At 41.8% G+C, this 23,078-nt stretch overlaps 1 protein-coding gene and 1 non-coding gene across 7 annotated transcripts; both read right to left on the bottom strand.

Moving 5' to 3' along the window:
* Window positions 1-97: 97 nt before the first annotated feature.
* ATG16L1 (autophagy related 16 like 1) lies at window positions 98-21,511 on the bottom strand. Of its 6 annotated transcripts, none has more exons than XM_061354549.1 (19): window positions 21,206-21,511; window positions 20,255-20,348; window positions 18,292-18,397; window positions 16,780-16,853; window positions 16,331-16,582; window positions 15,366-15,431; window positions 12,878-12,967; window positions 12,081-12,137; window positions 11,836-11,883; window positions 11,018-11,120; window positions 8,445-8,550; window positions 8,257-8,327; window positions 6,931-7,002; window positions 4,533-4,653; window positions 3,599-3,704; window positions 2,927-3,076; window positions 2,467-2,514; window positions 1,999-2,100; window positions 98-1,599 (listed from the first exon to the last, which is right to left on the bottom strand). In XM_061354549.1, exons 1-19 carry the CDS (start codon window positions 21,318-21,320, stop codon window positions 1,506-1,508), a joined length of 1,875 nt encoding a protein of 624 aa, XP_061210533.1. In that variant the 5' UTR covers window positions 21,321-21,511; the 3' UTR covers window positions 98-1,505. The 6 variants fall into 6 exon arrangements, with proteins under 6 accessions (XP_061210533.1, XP_061210534.1, XP_061210535.1 ...); XM_061354550.1 differs by having other exon boundaries at window positions 12,878-12,964; XM_061354551.1 differs by lacking the exon at window positions 11,836-11,883.
* LOC133212786 (small Cajal body-specific RNA 6) lies at window positions 10,537-10,808 on the bottom strand. Its single transcript, XR_009725602.1, has one exon. It is a non-coding gene; the product is annotated as a small Cajal body-specific RNA 6 (non-coding RNA).
* Window positions 21,512-23,078: the final 1,567 nt, after the last annotated feature.

Below are 23,078 nucleotides of genomic sequence, written 5' to 3'. Positions count from 1 at the left end.
GAAAACATTTCAGAATCCCATCTTCATTCAGAAGAATGAAGATCTCATTCAGAAGATCTCACACAGACTGAAATAAATGAATCAGGCATTGTGGGGGTTTAAAAGCAGAACACGGGTTTATTTACAATCAAGTTCTTATGGGCAGCTGAATAAATAAAAACTTTGCCCCATATACTCTAATTCCCCTCTGCAGAAAGTGTCTGAACAAAAGGCTAGGTTAGAGAGATGCCCGTTATAGCAGCTACCCCCTAATCTAGTCCCTCCAATGAACACACTTCCTTAGTAAAACACTATCAGGAAAGAAGAAAATAAAGTGCAAATAAAAAGGCAATAAAACGCTGGTGGCTTGTCTTGAGGCCCAGATGATGTGGAAAGGTTTGGCTGGATAAAGGTATGCCAGGTAGCTCACACCTAGCCACACCATGGTTTTGGATACTTAAACAGGGACAGAGCCAAGACTCCACTCTGTAGCACAGAGAGGGCTCCAGCGCAAATGGGGATATTGCACGTGTGCTCAAGAAGGGGGCAAGTGGCCTGGAATTGCCAGCACCAAAACAATGGATTTGGGATTTAACCCCACTGCTCCCCTGTGCTCCGCTGACAGCCGCCAGGACAGGACGGATGAACAGAAAAAGGGACCAAACATGAATATTCCGGTACTGAACTCACAGTATGACTACATTCCTTATCACAGCAGCACAACAGAAGCTCAACTTCTCTCTCCTCATACCCAGTAACCAAACTGCTTGTGGAATAAAAATATTAAAAATCTCCTATTTTGTGATACCCAAGCTGTTGAAGGGCATTTTAACAAAAGGGTGTAGAAGTCCTGAACAATGGACCACTGCCTTAAGAACAGGCGAAACCGATACAAAGAGTTCACACAACAGTGTTGGAGAACCTGTGTCAGAATCAGAACAGATCTGAACTGATCTGGCAACTCAAAGGCAGAGCTGCCAGAACCATGGGAGACTTTATAAAAGCTGTTCCAACATTTCAGGCTGCCTAGGACCTGTCCACATTTCAGGATCTTCTCACCCTATGCCTGAACTAGGCCACAAGAACAGAACACAGGAGACAGGACATGTATTAAGTCAGCATACACAGTAACTTCTTTCCAACATTCCCAACTCAGAGGTGCTTGGATACATTTGAGTGACAGGGTATTTGGCACAGCTGACTGGTGAGGAAACACATTAGTATCTTCAGCTCCACTTGGTGCATAGATACTTCATGTAAAGGCATGACTAAGTAGCATTCTCCATCCAGAACAACGAATCTCTTGCTGAGTCCGAGTGCCACAGCACAGTTATGGCATAAAGAAGTCTCTGACTCAGGCTCCTTCTCCATTGCATTAGGACTTCCCTCTGGAAAGTGAAGCCCATGCGCTGGTTAGTATCTCGACTCCGGATGGATCTGGGCTCGGGTCTCCATTCTGTTCAGCCACGGACCAGCACCACCATACTCAGAGGTGTTAGATGCTCTGCCTTTCACCCTTCATCCAGTCAGAATTCAGACCACAGGACAGCCTTGTTTCCTTTGTCCACACTGACCACATGGGTACCCGCTGGTGACCACGCAACTGCATTGATAGGAGAACTGAAATAGAAGCCAGGTGTAAGTTCACAAAAACACTCAATTCCACAACAGCACTTAACACTGGAATGAAGTATTACAGTACTCTACCAAAGAAAAGGCATTTTTCCCAGCTCTCAGGAGACTTGGGCTTTTCATAAGCCTATGAGAGATACAGTTTATTCAGACTATATCAAATGTACTTTATTAAAATCATATCTCAGTTTAAGAAGTTGAAAAATAACAAACCCAACCTTAATTCAAGCTACAGAATACTGCCAGCAATCCATAAAGAATCTACATATTAAGAATTCTGACACGCCAATGTAAGCTGCAGAGCTGTACAACTGTAATTAATCCATAGCTCAGCAAGATTAACAACCCAGATACCTGCTTTAGATCATATGGCAGGCTTCCCCTCACCTGTGATGCTTTGTTAGTGTCCTCTCCAATTTCCCAGTGAGCACATTCCAGATGTAAAGGGCCCCATCAGCTGAACCAGCAGCCACATAGTTACCGTCAGGGCTATGAGATCAGAAGGTGCAAAAGGCAGAGAACAGTTTTCAAGTCAGCAATTTATCAGCACACATAATCACTTCAGCAGCAGCTTCCTAAGCAAGCAACTCGGCTTTAAAGTCTTCCAAGAGTTATGTATTATTGCCAGCTGCTAACACTAAGGTGAAAGCCTTCTAAAATCAGAAAGTTTACAACCTATTGGATCAACACCTACAGATATACTCTGTCTTGACCAAAAGGTAACCTTGGCCATATCACAGACTCTGCCCCAGTTATTGTACCTGTAAATGAGGACAATGCAGCCAAGTATCAGAAATCACTGACTTTTGCTGGGGGAAGATTTATCAGGTATCTTGCTTACATATCTGACCTTACCTGAACACAACTCTTGTCCAGTCAGAGCCACATTTGAATCCCTGGGCACTGAAAAGTTAGAAGAATCAGATAATTACAAGCTCTTTTATAAGCAGATGGACTTGCAGGTTTTCACTACAGAGTATGGTAAGGATTTCTACACGAGATTGAGGAATAAGCTCTAGTATCCCTTTATCACAATTTGCATTTCTCATACACCAACCCTCAACTGCATCTGAAGAAATTCTTTCCTTTAGGTCAAAGACTTCTAAGCCAAGCTACCTTCTTTAAAGAGATAAATGAAAAGATCCAATAGAGCAGATCTTTGCTGTTAGGCTTGAGAGAACTTTGCTACCCATGCAGAAAAACATCTTGCAGATTGCTCTCTCCATGGAGATACTGAAAAACACTCCAGTACTAAGAGCAATCTGCAATCCAAAAGCACTGAAATTCGTAATGTTCTTGTGGAGAACATGCTCACCTGAACGTCTGTTTGACAGCACCAACCCGTAGATCAATTATCTTTAGTAGATCATCACGGGAACAGGTCAAAAGCTCTGTTCTTTCTGAGTTCAGGTCCAGAGCTGTGATTCTTCCAAGCAGCTCCAGCTCTTTTACTATGGTTTCAGTCCTAAAGACAGAAAGAAAGAAAGAAAAAAAGACAGAAAAAAGGAAGGGTAAACCCAGCATCCAGAGTCCAAACCACCTCCACATTAAAGCCTTGACTTGTCCCAGTGTGGAAGAAGAGGAGAAAAAGTTTATTGGTTTATTCTTGCCCAAGCTAGATCTCACTTTGTGGATAACACTTCCAGCTATCTAACAACAGATACTACTTTCATCACTACCCACCCTCTGAAAAGCTAAACAGTGTCTAGAATGGCAAATACTAACCAATGCAAAATATTTACAAGAAAGCAGACTGCCCTTTTGGAAAAGTCATTCCCCTCCCCCTCCATCCCCCCCAAAAGTATCCCAAATCTAAACCACCAAGCAGTGTAAAAGTACTAACAAAAGTCTCTTTCAATGGTCTTCTGCAACTCTTACAACACATCATTAGCTTCCAAGCTCAGGAGAAATCCCCTAGTTCAGATTACACTCGGACAGCAATCCCATAACCACTCCAATGCTGTTACCTCTCTCACAATAGTTTTACCTGATGTCCCAGAAACGAATTTTCTTATCAAAATGTCCACTCATTACACATTGTTCAGTACATACGATGTCATTGCAGCTAGATCCTGCAAACACTGTTTTTATACCTAAAAAAAGATAAGCTAATGGTGACACACTGACGTTTATACTGTACAGACTAATGAAAACAGAGAAATCATTATCCCACATGCACACACAGTGGTCACACAAGCAGTGTCCAAGGAGTGCCACAGGGCAGATAAATTCTGTCTTAGAATAATCCTGATTTAAGTCTTCAACAACCTCTCTGCCCTTCTCAATCTCCTTTGCTATGGTTAATATCCCTTTAAATGCTCCCAAGAGAACTGCTTTACTTCCACCTGGTATTTAGACAGCTATAATTTGCTGCTGTTGAACAACATGAAACTGTGTCCTTGACCTATGTTTGTAGTCCAGGTATCAAGGTAACCCTGAATCTCCACTTCTCTCTCAGGGCAAGCATGTTTAAGAACCATAAATAGGAGACAAACCAAGGAAATAAGGTGTTTTTCCCCCCAAAAATCTGGATCCTAGCATTTCCTTCATGCGAGTTTTTTTGTACACTTCCAAGAGACACTTCCATCCACCTTAGGGTTAAAAATTCTGATCTGGCACCAGACTTTTACTGGAAGACTAAAATACCCACCCCCAGACTGGTAAACAAAGGACATTCACAGAACACAGCTGCTGTTAACGTAATAGCATTAACAGTGCTTCCTGCATACACATGCTTTCTTATTTCAGGTAACAGGCAGAAAGTATCCAATTACTTGAATAACAACACAAGATGGGACGGCTGCTAGTTTTTGCTTATTTTTAGACTAGCAAGCAGATGAAATACTCTAGCTGTCAGACTTGTATTTACATTTAGTAGAAGCACAGAACATGGATGGAAGACAGAAGTTAGGTTTCCTTACAAACTTTGCTGCGGAGGTCCCAGAGCTTGAGGGTCCGGTCATGACTTCCAGAAACAATACGTGCATTGTCCAGCAAGAATTTGGCTGACAGAACTTTGCCACTGTGACCTGTCAGGGTGTGCTGAGGACAAGAGATTTACATGGTAAAATTGCACAGTTCCATTTGCTCCCTTTCCCTGTAGCTTACTATTTAATCACTGTTAAATAGCAGAACTTACTAGTTCTGCTATTTAACAACTCAAAGACAATCTTAAATCATAACTGGCATATGTACTGCATTGCTTGGAGAAAAAAACAGTCTATTACAGTTAAACACAGAAATTAATACTGAGTAGGAACGTCAAAAATACAGAGGTCAGCCTGAAGCTGGGAGACACAGGTTACCTTTGGCTGCAGTTCCTCATCTACTCGGGGAACCTGCAAACTCTTCCTCAACACTCCATACACCTATGTTTCAAGACAGATGGCAACTGCAACACAGCCTTGCAGGAGCTATGAGAAGGGGCTAAAGCAAGCTGAAAATGGAAATTGTGCCTTCAGGTTTTTATAATGAGCTTCTGTGAAGGATGCAACAGGTTATCTAGTCTCAACTGTTACTATCTTCAAGCCTGAAAGCTGAGACAAGAGATTTTGGAAGAACTCCCTGCAGCAGTTTTTAGGGCTGACAAGAACATGAACCACATTCACTTCAAATTGCTGAATATTAACATACCAAAATAAAAAAACAGGTAATGAATGACTGAAGTGAGACAGATGATGAGACACTGGCACAGGTTGCCCAGAGAAGCTGTGGCTGACCTATCCCTGGCAGTGTTCAAGCCTAGGCTGGACAGGGCTTGGAGCAATCTGGTCTAGTGGAAGGTGCCCCTGCCCATAGCAGGGGTTGGAACTGGATGAGCTTTAAGGTCCCTTCAACCCAAACCAGTCTAGGATTCTGTAAGTAAGAACTGTGAAAAACAAGAGAGAAGCCTTTGTGGCATGTACTTAGATTTATTTCTTTTCCCTGATACTCAAAGGAATATCAAATTACACAAAGTGATCTGGGCTTGGGAAATATAAAAGAAAAACCCTTAAGAATAGAAAGGAATGGGAGCAAAGTTTGGGGAAAAATAAGCAAACCTGAAAAAAAAAAAAAAAAACAGTTTACAAACTATGAATGAACTTATCATCCCATAAAACCCACTTTGTCTTAAGGACACAAATTCCAGAAAGCAGGATCTAAACCTTCACTCTACATCTCTCTCCTGCTCCTGCTGCACAGTCATTACATACAGATGCTTCAATTTAAATAGGAACGTTTTGGCAAAATTTACCATGATTTCAGCTTCACTGCCTCCTACTCATGTGCAAGCCATAAGAAACACATGCTCAAAACCAAGAATGCGCAAAGAATCTCAGCAGACAGTGAATGCACTTGCTCAAAGCTGGCAGTCACAAGGCCACCAAAAAACTACAGGAAGATACTGTGAAGGCAGGTGGATGTTTGCAGGGATAACTAACTTCCTGCAGTGAGTAATTTCCAGTCTGTTAAACTTTTATTCACTATAATTCATATCCAACAGTAGGTTTTGCAGCCAAACAGAAACTGCAAAAGAAATGGTATTCTTCACTTTCCTAAATGAGATCTTGTACCTCCACACTGAGAATTACCCAGTGATTTACAGCGCAACTGTAGGTTAGAAGTGACACGTGAAATGTCAGAAGATTCAGAACAAAGTAGCATCTTCCTAAACAAAAAGTTGAGGAAAAGTGTACGCAGGAATGACAATAAAAACACTCCTAGAAAGCTGAAAATAAGCTTTTCTTTTGGCCAAAGACAAATCCTTCGATAAACTAGAGCTAGATACTGGAGAAGAACATGAGCACAAAGAAATCAGAAGCAGAGGAGGAATCTTTCAAAAGACATTCGGAATCAAGTCACAGAATCATAGAATCGACTAGGTTGGAAAAGACCTGCAAGATCTTAAAAGCCAGGCAGAAGACTTCGACAACGCCACTCCTGACTTATGACAACAGAATCCCTCTTTCGCAAACCTTCTACAGCAGTTCGTTCCTTAGACTGAGGATAAATATTGACACGGTTCTCAACAGACCGTAAGAACCATTTACATTTCCACAGAGAGGTTTGCAAAAGTACACTGGGTTTACGTGTCTAGCGGGGGGGGCTGTACTGTGAAAATATGCAGTAATTGGAGTTTCCTGCAAGCCTGTGCAGAGACCAATAGTGTATTTTATGCCTTGCTGTGAAGACCCTTAAGAAAACAAGACCCTGTTAACTAAAGAACTATTTTAACTGTCTGCAAATGCCCAGCTTCCAAAATCACCATGTCCCCATTAGCAAAACTGGAAACACAATACAGCAACAGCCTGAGCACTGCTTTGTCTTCAAGAGACTCACCCGTAACCGATTGTCATCAACTGTCCAGATTCTGCTGGCAAAGTCATTTGAAGCTGCTAAGAGGTAAGAACCCTGTGGACACAAGATTAATTTAAAACTACTTCTGCAAGTCAATACGTAAATTAAACCCAAAAGCATTTCCAATAAATCGTTAAAACCACATTAATGCTATATTTCCAAGGGAAAAAAAGGACAAAACTGCTATGCAAAGCTATTGTAACAACTCCTTAGATACATCTCAGTGGAATTCACCCAGTTCTTGCAATTTTCGTTAAAATTCTCACATTTTAAAATAAGATTCCAACAACTAAATCTGTCCAAGGATAGAAAAATTTACTTGCTCATGACTTTAGGCTTAGGGCTCCTCATGTCATGATGGAGAAGGGTCACCACAAGATTCACGCTTGCCCTCCTGTCCACCTCAAAAGACTTTCTGGAACACTTAAAGACCACCAGCATCTCACTTCAGGCAGCTTTTGCCTCAGATGTGTTCAAGCAACTTGCCAAAATCAGAAGTATTATATCCTGCAAATTAATGGTGCCAGCAACCTCAAATGAGCTGGTCAGTGTCTAAAGGAAGGACCCTTTTGGGTGTGTTTAATAAAGTTCAGCACTTGGAATCACTGAATGGAAGAAATGTCAGCTTTGGTCTACTGTCCACGTACAGTGGAAGAGGTCTGAGCAGAAAAGACAGATCACACGTCCAGTTAGAACAATCCAAGACCTCAAACTCCTGCAAGTAGGACTGTTGGATGCTGACCCCAGTCATGGCTCTGACACTTCAGGTTAGCACGAACCACACACACCACAAGGTGCCAGCAAACATTACTGTTCTGTGACTGCTGAGAAACTGCTGGGAGAAAAGGCCATGAAAATTCAAGTATTTAGGTTAATCAGACCTTTTTCTATTCATGAGACCTCAGCAGAGCACTGATGAAAATAAACTTCACAGAAACAAAGCCTCAGTGTATTTGCTTCTTCTATGCTGTTATACCAGCTTTAGTGGGAAGCTGGAGACTGATTTCTTACTTTAGACATAACCTAGCATACTGTACTGTAATTTTATCATAATAGCCCATAACAGCCAATGGCTGAGCTGCACATCATCTTCTGAACTGTAAAGCAAATAAGAGAATTACAGGCTGTAGCATACCAAATAAAGATCTTTTGTACAATCTTAAACTAATTGCAGTTACTCTCGTAAGTATTTTAACTCATTCTTAAGTAAGTTTTCAAAGTGTTAAAATGGTAATTGATAGCAGACCACAACATAATTGAATAATTTTATTTTCCATCACAAACAGTGGATATTGCTCAGATACTCACAGCACTATCAAATTCTATGCTTGTAATCCCAGCGTTACTACCAGAGAGGGAACCTTTGGGCTCGCACCTGTCTGCACAAAGAAAGATGAACGAAACTTAAGCAGTAGATTAGAACAGAAGCTGACATAAAGTGAACTATGAGTTGGTTTAGCATCCCACAACACCCCAAAGCAAAAAAAAATATTTACCTCCCAAGACTTCCCAAAGCTTAACCCTCCGGTCCATGCCTCCTGTTGCTAGTAACCTGGAGCCAGGGCTGAACTGCACTGCATTCACCTCTCCATCATGTGCATCCTGAGGAGTGGGAGGAACAGAACAGCCACCCAAAATCAAGTTAGACCCAAAACCCACAGATCAGAAAGCTATAGAACTTAAAGGTTATACAGAACCACAGCTGTTGATCTTTCAACAGTATATAGGAAACAAAAGCACAGACTGAAACTCTGTTATGATTGAGGGTGTGCAGAGAGCAAAAAGGGTTGACCCTTATCTAAAGGTAAAAACAAAAGCACATAAAGAAAAACCACTACAAAGGATTCAATAGAGATAAACGGCCAGAAGCTCTACAATGCTTCATAAGTTTAGGCTTTATAAGGTAAGGCTTTTAAGTTATATCAGAAGAAAAAAAAAAAAGGGAAACAAGAAGAAAACAGTAACAGATGATGTGCTGTAGAAGGAAACTAACTTTTCATTTCTCCATCTAGAGCCAGCCATGGAACATGATCCAATCAGTTCATGCAACCACAGAACAACCAAGTCATGCTTGATTTAGGAAAGTCTGCTAGAAAACAGTATAACAGATTAACTGCATTAATTTACTGTATTGGTGATAATGCTACTTTATATTGGTGCTTTAGTAGTACCAGCACAACTGTGACAATACCTTCTCTCAAAGAGAACTTGGGGTGGAGCTGTGGTTCCTACCTGCAGGTGCAGTGACACCCCTGCGCCCTGCTTTCTCACACCTTGATTTTTTGAAACTTGAATTGGCCTCTTAATAGTGATTCTTTCACCTTTTAAAACCTATGAAAATTTAAGGTTCCTTTCTTTTTTATCCCTTGGTAACTTCACAGCTTTATACTACTTACCACACAGTATTAATACCATATCCTTAATTCATTTGCTGCATCCCTTTTTAAGTATTTTCGGTAATTGTTCTTTGAAATTCCATTTTTCTGGAAACTTGTATTTTTCTGGAACTTGTTGCTTGAATTTGGTCTGCCAGCTCATATTTAGGGGTTATCACACTTCAAATCTGATCTTTCTACAAGTCCAGAAGAGCCACTCAGAACAAAACTGGTCAAACGTCTTGCCCAGAAACTATGCCTGAGAATAGTGGCTGAAGTGACTACCTTCTCTGCCTTCCCAAGCCTGTTCTTTTACTCATCTCTCAGTAAGTGCCCCTGGTCTGCTCCCTGTATTTGCCAAACCTCTGGAACACAGTCCTTGCATTAATTCCTAGAATGCTCTGCTGGACCTAGACATGTCCTCACCTCCACCTGGGCTCCAAACACATGAGCTAAAACGTAACACAGATCACCTCCAGAAAGATCATATGGATTCCATGGAACAGTAGGGACTTTTTACTTCCAAGTATTGCAGTGCTAACCACATAGTGCCTCCATAGCGCAACAGCCTGACAGGCTTACATCTGCAGCTGTTCCTAATCCTGCTGCAAGATGGGTAGCACTCTCCACATTGTTAAGACTAGTCGGTCACCACAGTCTACTGTGGTTTGCCTCCTCTATCAGGAAGACAGGCTGCACTGCTCTTGTAAGTTCAGATACATTAAAGAAGATCAAGAGTGAAAACAGCATAACCTCACACATATAGCTTTCCAACACCTTTTATGATGAAATTAGCCAGGATTATATCTGTTCATCAACTCTGATTGCTGTACATAGCCAGAAGAGGAGAGAGGTTGCAACACATACTGCTGCCATGAACACCTCCTCTGACAGCACCAGGCTGTCACTTAAGTTATTCCCACTTAAAGTAACACTGGTACTCCCTCCACACCATGACTTCCACTGGAGAAGATGGTAACAGAGCAGGCTAAGAATACACAAGCCTCCATACTGCTGTAAGCCACTCTTACTCTGGATGAAAAAAAAAAGGTAAGTCATTTCATATGCGTGAAATATCCACATCCAGCACTGCAGTGCCTGTGAAAGCTCAAGAGGCATGTTCAAACAAGTATCTACAGTACAAGACAATTTACCCCAGTATCTTTCATTCAGAAGGCAATGCCCTTCACAGGCCAAGGCAACACATAAAAGAGGTCTCAGCTTGAAAACTTTAGATCACACACAAAAACTAAAGACACCCCACTACCATAAGCTCCTCTTAACCAGCTCTGTTGGATAACATTCAGTGCCACAACTCCCTTCACTGTGGAGAACTGGAACTGAATTAATCCCAAATTGTCAGCAATCCCTTCCTCAATCATAGCTCTACTATAGCATGACAGAAAATGGACTGCTGGGAGCCAAAAGGGTAATAGAGTGTAATTCCCCTGTGCCCTCAGACCTTTTACTAAGTCATCATTGACCTCAGTATGACAGACATTAAGCTCATTGGCTCTGAAAAGCATTTGTGCTAAGAATTAAATGGGACAAACCATGCTACCAAATCACAAATTCCTTTCTTGTTTGGCAATGTAAGTAGAAAGTTTTGGGAGATAGTTCCCACACGTATAGAACTCACTTCCTCCAAGGACAGCAAAAGGATCAGTAAACCCAGGAATTACTTCTATACTTACAAAGACACATATGGCAGTAGTGGGCACTCTCACTTCTTTACTGGCACCTGGATGTGGCTCTATGTTGTCCTGGGGAGCAGGGAATGAGGACAAAGAACGTCTCCTGAGATGAAACAAAGTAGAAATATTTTAAAATGAGAAGTGAATGCTGCTTCTCATGAGTTCATCCAGATCTGTACCTGTCACTTAACTACACTGCTACACTGCACAGTGATTAAGAAATGGGCGGAGGAGGTTTTAACTTTTATCAAATCTTTCAAAAATTACATCTCATAGCACTACATCCACTTGCGGCTTTAGATATTCCATAGTATGCCAGAAAAATTACCTGAACTGATTATTGACCTCATTTTGGAGTAATCTTTTGTTTTTGTTAATAGCAAAGAGAAACACAGGAATAACTGCATCTGAGTTCAGCTGGAGAGACTGCAACTCCATCATTATGCCTAGGGAAACCAAACACCATTGCAGCACTACCTCCGAGGCAGCAAAATGCTTCATTCAAAAGCTCAAGCTTTAACCAAAGACTGTCCACATAAAGCAGAGCTTAACTTAGATGGGGTGGCTTCCCTGTGGAGCCTAGACACAGAACCCAATGACTTAAATAACCCTATTAAAGGAGCAAAGTGCAGTGGAAAGTAAGAGCAAATCCCATGTATTCCCTCCACAAAGAGGGGCTCATTGCCTCTCTTAAGTGTAGACAGTTTCTAGTCACTGTTATCAACATCTGAAATCTAATCAGGGTAATGAAGCTGGGTTCCACTTTACTTCAACGGAATACAATCACATGCTGGACTAAGAGTGGATAATGTTTTCACCTGGCAGCATCAGAAGATTGATGTCCCAAAAGGGGAGACTCAGACAGACTGGAGGGAAAGGTCAGAGGTCAGCACACGGCAAGATGGAAGAGACAGGAAGTTGAGGAGAACAAAAAAGAAAAGAAAAAGAAAGGCAGAAGCTAGAAGAAAGCTGAAATTATTGTTTGTATTCCCTGCATCACCAAGATTTTGGCATACATTTAAACCAATATACAAAACAAAGAGGTGAAAGTGTTCTAACCTACCCAAAGATATTAGTGATAGAGTCCAGAAGGCCTCCAGCTGGCTGGGAGAGTCGCTTACTGAAGGAGGGGAGGACAGGTTTAAACCTTGTGAAAAGCTTCTCCACATAAAGATCAACACAAATACATTTCATAGCAACAAGTCTCTGAAAAGACTCCCTCCCCTGCAGACCCAGTCCAAAGACAGAAAACACCAGAGGCAGGCATCAGTTCAAAAGTCACCAGCAATTACAACTCAGGACATAATCTGCACATGAAGTTCCTTCAATTTGCCCTCAACCTCCACCATGTGAATTACTGGTTTTAGATATAACAAGTCTGAAGTTTCAGCCAAATTAATCTGTACTCTCATGTAACTACCTCTTACTTTCCACTCACTGCTATTTTAAAGGAAGAAAAAGATGCATTTAAACTAGCTGAAGATTATTTGCAGCATTTTAGCTAAATCCAAAAAAATGGCTGTTTGCAAAGTCATATTGATAATTTGAATAGTCATAGAGGCATAATACAACAGGCACTGTAATACCTATGTTATTGCCTGTTTTGTTTTTAAACCTTTGGTTTTAAGATTAAACACAGATTTTTCAAACACTTGTGTAATTTAGTTAAAACAGCAAAGGAAAACAGCATATCTATAGCATGGTAACACAGAACACAGCACAGGAGTTTCATACTATGGGGAAAGTACTAAACTGTTCCAGCTAAAAACAAGTAAGAATCTTAAGTAGCATAGTTCCAACTCTCCTACATCCCTTGTTGTTCCTCAGTGACATGGTACAGAAATCTTCTGGTCTACAAACCTGGCTGTTCGGCTGCCAGTTCGCACTGGAGATGTCTCCTCAGCTGTGTCAGAGGTTTCATCTGCAAGCACTTCGATATCATCATCCCTGCTGAAGGGGGAGAAAACACCTCATTTTCAATCAGTCAGAGCTTCCTACGGAAACCACCTGCTGATGCATATGAACTGAATGGATGACATGGTCCATGGCCTGCAAGTATCTGAGCCCAATCCACACCTAGGTTTACTGAGCTGTAGTAACATGTAGGTAGACCCAGACAATGCAAATGCTGACCTGGCTGTCACTGCCAGAGATACTACATTTAACATACAGTATCTACAAACAAGTATATGAACCTATATAAATTTTAGGGTTTGTTTATTATTTTCTTTGCAGTTGCTAATTACACTCTTCACTGACAATAGTGTCGGATGGTTATGGGCTATGTTGACAGGCATCCATTCCAGACATTATTTCAGCTTGCAGCACTACAGATGGCATTATAATGTCACATCTGAGCGAGACTTTCCTACGGAGTATTTGCTGGAACAATTAGAGAACAGCAAACACATGAGTGATTGCAACCCCAGCTATGGGTGATATCCTATTTTCACAGCACTTTTTTTGCTATTCAAAACAAGGACGTATAAAAAACCACAAGAGTTTGAATTTTGCCTGCTCATCCGTGCCAAAGACATTCTGATATTTTCTACGTGGTTTTACTTCAGGTGCTGCTTCACTAAGTACAAGGGATGTTTTGGTTCACTTCACTGAAGTGTTGGTGAGCAACCGAACAGAAGCGTGAGGTTCCAATACATACATTGCTACTGAACCCAGCTCAAGTACTCATCTGATGCTGAAAGGTTTTTCCCCATTAATCATCATAGTTTCTGACAGTCTAGTAGTTTTTTCCTTCAATGATGGTTTTTCTTCCACTGTTGATTTTGCAGGGCAAACTATTTTTAAACACACTTTATAAACCTAATGCCATTTGACTAACAGGAAGTTTAAATTCAGCATTTAAGAAGGAATAAACCAATTCCTGCCATCAGATAATGCCCCACTACAAAAGAATTGGAAAGGATGGGACCATTTCTAATCTCTCATTTCAGAATACAGCTGCACTTAAAAGGCCTAAGATTCTGGAGGACAGTATGTATGAAAAGGCTATGGAAAATACATACTCTGATTTAAAATATCAGGCTGATATTTCAATAAACCACTACCAAGTTCTGTTGGTATTTCTTGTAATAGCTCAAACTTTAGACTTTAAAAAACTGCTCATGCTTTCCACGAACTTTCCATGTTAACCTATTTTGGAAGTGAATATAAACACCAGGGCACCCTCCTTGAAATGCCGCAATCTTCCCCTTCAGTAAGCAGAAAATTTAAACAACACAAACCCTCTAAAATTACAAAATCAAAGAAGAATCAAAAACATCCGTGAAGCAGGGTTTGAGTCATTTACAGAAACAATTATTTTATAGATTTTACAGATTTTAACAGGCCTCTTTTCAACTTCTCAGTTTCTTATTTGAAATTATTTATGAAACACTGAGACCACCATCCCCACCACAATGGGAAGCAAAACTTCAAGCTGTTGTGCTACAGCTACCTCTGAGCTCAGGTCTAAGACAGGAAGATCTTGCTTTGGGTAATGGAGAGGAGGAAGCTTAACAGGGAAAACAGCCACAGACATTGTATGTGTGTTTTCCTTCTCAGTGCAACATTATTTATTTAAGAGCTTAAAGTCCCAAGATATTCCATGTGTGTTTACAAAGACAACAGATATCAAGGAAAAACCTGCACACTGCTCTGTCACTGTGCTCTAAAGAGCTCTCAGTGATATAATGCAATAATAATGCACAGATGTAGTTTTTCTGGATTTGGCTAAAAGTGCCAATAACCTTATCAATCTGGTGCAAAGCACCTATACTACGGGCTGCCCACTTCAGTCACCTGATTAAAAACCACCCAGGGGTAAACACAGCAGTGGAAAGAACAAGAGACTGGAGAGATTTAGCTCTGGCTTGCCAGGAAAAGTAACTCCACATCTACTTTTTTCCCTAAAGAAAAAATCTCTCCCAGTATGGGAGTATATTTTCACCCACCTTAACTCATTCAATACCTGCTCCTATAGGTAATCCTTGAATGTATTTGTAGCCTAGCACTTGAAAATGTAGGCACCTGCAGAGTGCACAAATGAAGAACTATTCTGAAGACCAACAACACTGCATAATAAATGCTTTAATGCTGAAATATTAATATATATTCACCGTATGAACAGCTCTTGGGACTTTCAGTCCAAGCAGCTATTTCTAGTCGTAACAGAACTCCTTCTTCTGAAAGCTCAAGCAGGGAGTTACTGTACATTTGTGACTTTACACCAAAGTTTAAACACTCCTCTATGTCACCAAATTCAGAAATAGCAAAATACCATCTATCATGCATCTGCATAAAACTGAAGCATGAAGTGATGAAGGAGACTCTACAAATCAAGACTGCTTACGGTTCAACAGGCAGGGGCTCTTTGGCAGCTTCTGCTAGTTCCTTCTGCAGCCTGGCTTGTCGTCTCCTAAGAAAGAAGAAAACAAGGTTATTAGAAAACCAGAACCAAAACCACACCAAAACTCCTTAATCCCATTTTAAAGGTTACCCTGCACAGTTTTGACGGGGAAATCAGACCACTACCTTAATTTTATCCTGCTTTTCAAGATACTGAGAGCAGGAGAGGCAGTTTTCTTACTATGAATAGCATAGGACAGGTCAATCAAGTGAAGGAACAAGGCAAGATGTACTTGTGGCCCTTTATGACCCACAAGAATGAGGATTTGCTTGGAGTGCAAGAACTTGCAAAAACAGTAATTATATTAGTAATAAAATGACTGTTAGGAAATACAAAACTGCCAAGTGCTACGAGACTTGAATTACAGCTCTTAGTCTCCAGGCACCCTTAGCTGACAAGCAAGCTGAAGCAATTCAGAAGAGAAAAATCTTATTTTGCAGAGGGAAAAAAAGAAAATGTGCAAACTTCCTTTTGCAAGTTACAAACAGTTACACACAGGTTAGTCTCATGGGAACTGCTCCTTTTAGCAGAACGCAAAAAACACTGAAGTTAGTTAAGTCAAAAAAAGACAAAACTTCAAATAGTATAAAGATGTAATATGAACAAGAGACATCCAAGACGAATACCAGAAAAGAACCCAACAGTTTTTATCTGACTTATGATCTAAAGGCCATAGTTGGGTGTTTCTCAAGAAACAAAAGAACATGTTTTATTCATTTAGAAGACAGGAATGTTTTCACAAAGCATCCATCTGTGCTGGCCAGAAGGGTGAACATAAAGTTGTGGATTCTCATGTTCCGCAAGAATGCAGAGACCTCAAATCAAAACTAAATCTGATTTTATCCTATGCACTCACTGTTAGTCAAACATGTATTGTGAAGTTGTTTATCAGAGGTCACAAATCTCACCTTGAATCCTTTTCATTTTCTGCATTCAAACGATTGGCTTCTTGTGCTTTCTCTGCCATCCAACGCGAGACCAACTCCTGGTTGTCTTCAGTAGTTTTCCTCAGTTTCTCCTCCAAGGCATTGAAGGTGATCTGGAGAGCATCATATTCATCTTTCAGTGTCTGATTAGCTCGCTCAAGGTCTTGCAGTTTGCTACGCAATTCCTGGCACTCTGTTTCCAGTTCAGAGATCTTCTGCAAATACTCTGCAATCCTGGAACAACAAAACATGTAAAACCATGAGGCTCTCCTCTGGGACATGTGCCATCATCTTTGTGCTCTTTGCACAATGCCTAACAAAGGGATTTTTAGCCCATGACTAAGACCCTAAGAGAATATTATAACAGTAATAAACAACCAGAAGCCCAAGTCTCATACTAACCACACTATGAAGAAACAGTTCCTACTCACTTTGCTTCATTCATCTGCATCTCTTTGTCCTTCTGCTGCATTTGGTTATTCAGATCAATTACAGACTGGGCCAACTAGGGAAAGGAGAAAATTATATTACAAAATGCAGGGGTGCCAACTGGATAATACAATTGAGCAGCAACCAGCAGGAGTACAGAGCAATCTAACAAGCATGGAACACATCTTTTAGCTCTTCTTTCACAGGTTCCTATACAGATCTGTGGACTTCACCTATCAAACAGGTCATTAAATCATAGAATCCACTTTCAAAAATGAATCATGAAAAGATTACTGTCCTTTGATATCTCACCCCTTCCCTCAGAAGTTTCTTTAATAAAGTCACATCAAACAGAATATGTATTAGGAAGACATTTTTTGAAGTATGGAAAAATCAACACAGAACCTAAAAATTGCCAAGTAAGTAAACCAATGAATGAGTACTAACAACTAAGCAACAAATATTCCTAGTATGGCCAGGACAGACATGTTCACATGCTGTAAATACAGGTCTTCCCCACTCCACTTGCTGGTGGAGTCTCCGCAGTGCACAGGAAATAGATTTGCAGAGGTCAGCACTAATGACAACTTAGTCATTAGTGACAACCAGACAAGGAGCAGCAGCAAGCCCCACGGTGTGCAGAGCCTCAGCTGCCTAGGGAAAAGAAAGACTGAGTTTTGAGAGAGGTGCCTGCCTGGGTAGGTGGCTTACGATACCAGGCTGGGTGAGAAAGAAGGAATTTTCAGTGCTTTGATTAGTCAGTGCACACCTCCTGCAAGAAAGCTGTCTCCTCTGTGAGAAAAGGAGCATGACATTTTCCAGGTCTCTCTTTAAAAGTCTGCAGCACCATTCAGGCATTAGCTCCTGGCACATTCAATCCACTGCCAGGATTTTGAAAAACTGATTTCTGCAGATGAACCTTCCACATCTTCCCATCAAAAAGAAAAGGAAAACAAACAAATGAGAGGGAGCAGCTTTTCTTCTCTTCCGGGCCCAAATCTCACAGCTAACAGGGCTCCTGGGCTCCTTACTGCATCTACACAGCAGAATCAGTACTCCCTTTTCAGTTCAACACCATAGAACCATCAATCTTTCTTTGTGCTTGTTTATTTTGTGCACTCTTTTGTAGCAGTGGTGCTGCAAAGGGAGACAAATGAAACCTCACACAGCCACCTATTCTCTCACTCAGTCTTGACAACGTAGAACTAGTGGTCATGCCCAGCTCTAAAGAGTTTCTTCCTCCTCTAACAAATACAGTTAAAAACCTATTCACGAAAACACAAAATTAAGCACTTCTTAACACTCATGCTATACTGACAATGGAAGCTCTCACCTCCCAGCTGTCAGTTTTAAAGACCAACCATCTCTGGTTTATTTTTTATCATCAACATGAGAAGCTTAAAAAGGCTGGTTTTCCTCTTTTTTTTTTTGAAATTTTTTTAAATCTTGGTAAAATTAAGGTCATGTTCACAATAGGCCAAGTATTCACCATACAGAAGAGAAGGCTTTCTAACCTCTCCACGTTTCTTATGCAGCTCTGTCAGCTCCTCTTGATGCTTTATCTTCAGCTGTGCCAGTTCCTGCAACTGAGCATCATTCCATGTGCCATCATGTCCTGGACTGGAGTTTGAGAGAGAGGAAAATGACCTGTCACAAACTAGAATCCAATTGGTTCCGTGCCTTTGATAGTTGATCTCCGTATGCTACCTCCCCTGGATTTTCCATACTACATCAGAGACACAGGTCATTCCTGAAGAGTTAAACCACAGCTAGCTCCCCTTCAACACACTTCTCACCAACCAAAATGCCATTATACAGTATTGGAAATTAAATTACTGAGAACTCAATTCACCTTTTGTACATTTCTAAAACAGAATTCAAACTCAAAGGAAAGACAATTAACCTTTGTTTTAATTTGCATTAAAACAACCAAGTCTTAGAAGTACTCTCTTCAAATCCTGAAAGAACTACAAATATTTTAGCACCTTGAGTTTGTTTCAATTGAGCTGGTGGACTACAAAGATGACATATCTGGAGAGAGCATTATACAGAGCACAGAACCAAAAGCCAGGCAATCAAGGATATATTTCCAGGCCCCTAGGTTTACAAGTCACTCCTCCACTGTCCTATGTTCTAGCCTCTTCCTTTGTAAAGGTTTTGGCGTATTGTGTTTTACAAAACAGTAGGACCATGACATAAGCTGTAATTTCCCCATCCCAGAACACCATACACACACACATATCACACACACAGACTCTGAGCAAGTTAGCAGCTATATTTTAAATTACCATTTTTAAAAGTAATAGTTTTAGATTTGTTACTATTATACCATACACACAACACAAGGTAATTGCAAGCATCTGTTTCTGCAGTCATTCTGTGTTATAATGGTCCAATGGGAAACAGATAATGCATTCAGAAGCTGAAAGGTCTCTCAGTGCTGTTAGTAACTTTACACTCATCTCAACATCAAACACCTGACTGAGCTAACACTGTACTAGAAGACACTGCATTTCCATGAAAATGTGTCCAAGCAGACAGGAAGCCAGGACCTGTGGTAATATCCAACACATCCAACAACTCTGGCCATGCACACCCCTATAGCCAGAGCTAGATACTCCTCTTTGGCCTTAAGGTAAATAAAAGCATTTTTCCTCAGCCAACTAGGATTAGGGAATTCATTCTGTTTCCAAAAAATGTTGAATTGAAGTTCAGCTTAGCATTTACTTTGAAGATGCTGTTTCTGTGCATTTCTTCTCATCTTCATCTACTCCAGCCTCACCTCTTAAGAGTAGGTGCTCAACAAGAAACGGATTCCCATAAACCAATGACGGCTCTTGCATGTGGGTGAGGACCTGGCACAGGGTGCCCAGAGAAGCTGTGGCTGCCCCATCCCTGGCAGTGTTCAAGGCTATGTTGGACGGGGCTTGGAACTAGATGAGCTTTAAGGTCCCTTCCGACACAAACCATTCTATGATTCTCTTTAGAATATGACGCCTATTTAGGACTGACACTTTACAATTATTTTTTTCCTTTCTACCCTTCTATGTGATAACGCAGATTGAAAGAAACTAAGTATCTACTTCTCCCTCCGCTGCACTACTTGTAAGATCAAACAACTTAAAGAGTCACATCACAATCATTAGGAACTAACACCAGGTAAACATTATAAGCATTACAAGGCACAGATCAGAAGCAGTTCATCTTGGTCCACCTCCATACCTCAAGTTTGTGACAAAAATGTGACCAAAACTTGGTCAGATCTTTCTGCACCATACACTGCAAACGTAACTTTATCATGTGTTTAGAGTTAGTTATATTTTGGTTTTATATCAACAGATATAAAAATAAATACAGTTTGTTTTATTCCAAGTTACTACAGTAACCTAGAAGTTGTTTGTGTAATGCATCCAAGAATGGTTTAGGTTACAGTGTGTATGACAAAGAGCTGACTGACAGAAAAGGAATTTTAAATACCTGATCTCATGTCTGCTCTGCATGTCATATTTTTCTGCTTGAAGCTTATCAGCCAGCACCGCATGAAGGTCTGACTTCTCTAGTAGCTTGTTATCTGAAAGGGCAAAAAGTACAAGTAAAAAAATTACCAAAAAGCAAAACCAGATTCCCACATTCTTCTTCTAACAACTAAGATTTAGTACCTTTAATTATTCCGACACAAGCTAATGTTATGCAAGCCACATCGGCGTGCACTCCTCTTTGATGTCAGCAGGGTAAAGCAGCAGTCAGCTACAACTCCAAGAATTCCTCATTGATTCAGAAGTTGTGTGGGACTGGTCTTAAGAGGCTGCCCCAGCATACTGCTATCTGCTAATGCGTAAGTTCAAAGTACACAACTCTTTATAGCCCCTCCAGTGATAACAAGGAAAAAGTCTGGTCACATCCAATACTGCACAGCCCTGTCAAGGTGTGTTTGCTCCCCTCTCCCGTAACATGCAGCCCCTCAGCATCTAAGCCAGCAGCTCTTAGGTGACCCCCACTCCCATTCAGTCCTGTCATAGGTCAGGCAGGAAAAGGATGGGCAAGTAAGCACTGGATAGAAAGCGCTGACCCTGAATAGCTCCAAAGTTTACAGAAGACCATGAGCATGGCCAATAGTGCTATTGTTCCCAATTCCACAAACATCTAAGTGGGAATGGTACAGACAATTTAGACATTCAGTCACTGTCCACAGCACAAACCCGGTTTAGCCTGTGAGGGGACTGAGAGAAAGAACTGCTTTTTACCTCAGTAATGAGGACCCCCTGACTTCACTCAGTTTTATCAAGCATCTCCCAACCTATGACCTGGAAATGACACAGGCGAGGCCTTGCGGGCCCCTTACCAAGGCGGCTTCCCCACTTTCTAAGAGAGAATTAAAACAAGAGACTCTCGGCCTCGACCCCGCTTGCGGAGCCGCAGCCCACTTACACTGCCCGATGATCTCCTCGAAGGCCTGCCGCTGCAGCCGGTCCCTCCGCCGCAGCTCCGCCGCGATGTGCTGCTTCCAGGGGGGGAAACCGGCGGCGCGCAGCCCCGACGCCATCTCCGCGGCGGGAAGGGGCAGCGAGGGCGAGCTCCGCGAGGCCGCGGCCCACGAAGGCCTGCCGAGGGGAGGGTGAGGCGGGCAGGGGCACCAGAAGGCGGCGGGAGGCCGATGCCCGGGCCGCGGCGGCGAGGAACGCCTGCTCAGAACCCGGGATCGGCCCGAGGCCGCCGCCCCACGCCCGCCATGGCGCTGCGGCCGCGCTCCGTCAGGGGCCCTCTTTCCTCAGAGGCGCACCGCAATGGCGACAGCGGCTGTCCCGCCACTGCCTGGGCCACCTACCCGCCCGCCTCCGGCACCGCTCACCACACCACCCTCGCTTCAGCACCGGGCAGTACACCACGGCGAGGCTGCACGGCAACCGCGGAGTCGGCCTCCACCATCAGGCAGGCAGGATGACACCCTTCCGAGGGAAGGGGGCTTTTCGCCATTTTATGTCCTCTCCCGGGTGCGCGTCCATGCGCTGCCGCCATCTTGAGAGCGGCGAACTCAGCCGTCCAGCCCGAGCCGCCATCTTAAGAGGGCTCTACCCTCGTGTTGGTATTAGTACCCTATTATTGCTATGAATGAACATTAAATAGTTATTAAAAGCCCCACAGCTACCCGAAGGGTGATGTACTGCACCACCCAAGATACACCTGCCGTACTTTTTTGATTTTTGTAGCTTTTCCCCCCAGATCTCCCTACAAGGGAGCCTCCAGTTCCTGCATTGCATAGAGCATCAACCATGAAGCTTTACTGAGTTACGTGTTTTTCAAGGAGGGCAGTGGTGAAATAAAGTGCGGTTTGAGGGTCTTTAGATAGAATTACTTTGAAAAATTACTTGGAACACAACACAAACTACAAGGACAGCCTTCACAGCCTCAGCACATCCTGCACAGCATCACAAAGAAACCGTGTGTGCTCTGGTGAATGTCAAATCCCTAACCCTTGCTTCATTGCTTTACTTTTAACTGCTTGGCTTGTTAAGTAATGTGTTAGGTAACCATATTATTGTAATTCAATTTGAAACTGGGCAGGGTGCACAAAGCTTTTTGTCTTGGGCTAGCTAAAGAGCTTTGTTTCTCTTCTGGGTAAATGAATAAAGATGCAGTTATTGTAACAGAATAAAACAGATGATTCACTAAATTATTACACTGGAGATGGGCTAATAATAGCTCTTGCACAGCTCTGTCTTATCAAGTACATAATACACAAGGTTATGCATATTATCTACAAAACTAATTTAGCTGAGTGTAAGCATGCAGCCTACTTTTTTTTCTGCTTATACTTCATAAAATCAAATTAGATGTTTAAAAACATGAAATTACTTGAAACTGTAAGCTTAAGTCCTAATTCTACAGATACAGTTACTGGACTCCCGAAGGGCAGTGCTGAAATTCATCCTTTCAAATCTTCTCTACATCTTAATCCTCTGCAGAGAAAGCAGAAACCAAACATAAAGCACGAGGAAAAAGGGAGAAGAGAAAAATACAAGGGTTAGACTTAGTTACTTGTCCCCAGTGCTTTTACCTTGGCCTTAACATATAGCCAACCCTAAAGCGCCTCACTACCTTTGAGTGGCCAACCACCGCTTGCTTTCAGCCTCTCCAACAAAAATCCTTCAGCTCATCTTTGAGAGAAGGCTTTTCCCACTAAAACTGGGAGAGAAGGTAATTGTCCACTACTTCTTTCAGGGGGGCAGGAGAAAGAATCAATGTGAGCAGAACTGGCATGGAAAAAAATACGAAAGGAAAAGTGTCTTCAAGCATTAGATAA

The sequence above is a fragment of the Neopsephotus bourkii genome, unplaced genomic scaffold (assembly GCF_033783945.1).
Source record: "Neopsephotus bourkii isolate Nb327-2 ecotype Australia unplaced genomic scaffold, CSIRO-AGI_Nbou_v1 NB_739, whole genome shotgun sequence".
NCBI classification, from domain to species: Eukaryota; Metazoa; Chordata; class Aves; order Psittaciformes; family Psittacidae; genus Neopsephotus; species Neopsephotus bourkii.
Note: the sequence above shows the minus strand (reverse complement) of the source record. Positions and strands in the feature narration are given on the sequence as shown.

Coding starts and splice junctions, on each gene's coding strand:
- ATG16L1 (XM_061354549.1), bottom strand. CDS start 21,320: ATGGCGTCGGGGCTGCGCGCCGCCGGTTTCCCCCCCTGGAAGCAGCAC. Junction 11,884..12,080: donor TCTATCACTAATATCTTTGG/GTAGGTTAGAAC, acceptor CTTTCCCTCCAG/TCTGTCTGAGTCTCCCCTTT. Junction 2,101..2,466: donor TGGACAAGAGTTGTGTTCAG/GTAAGGTCAGAT, acceptor CTGATCTCATAG/CCCTGACGGTAACTATGTGG.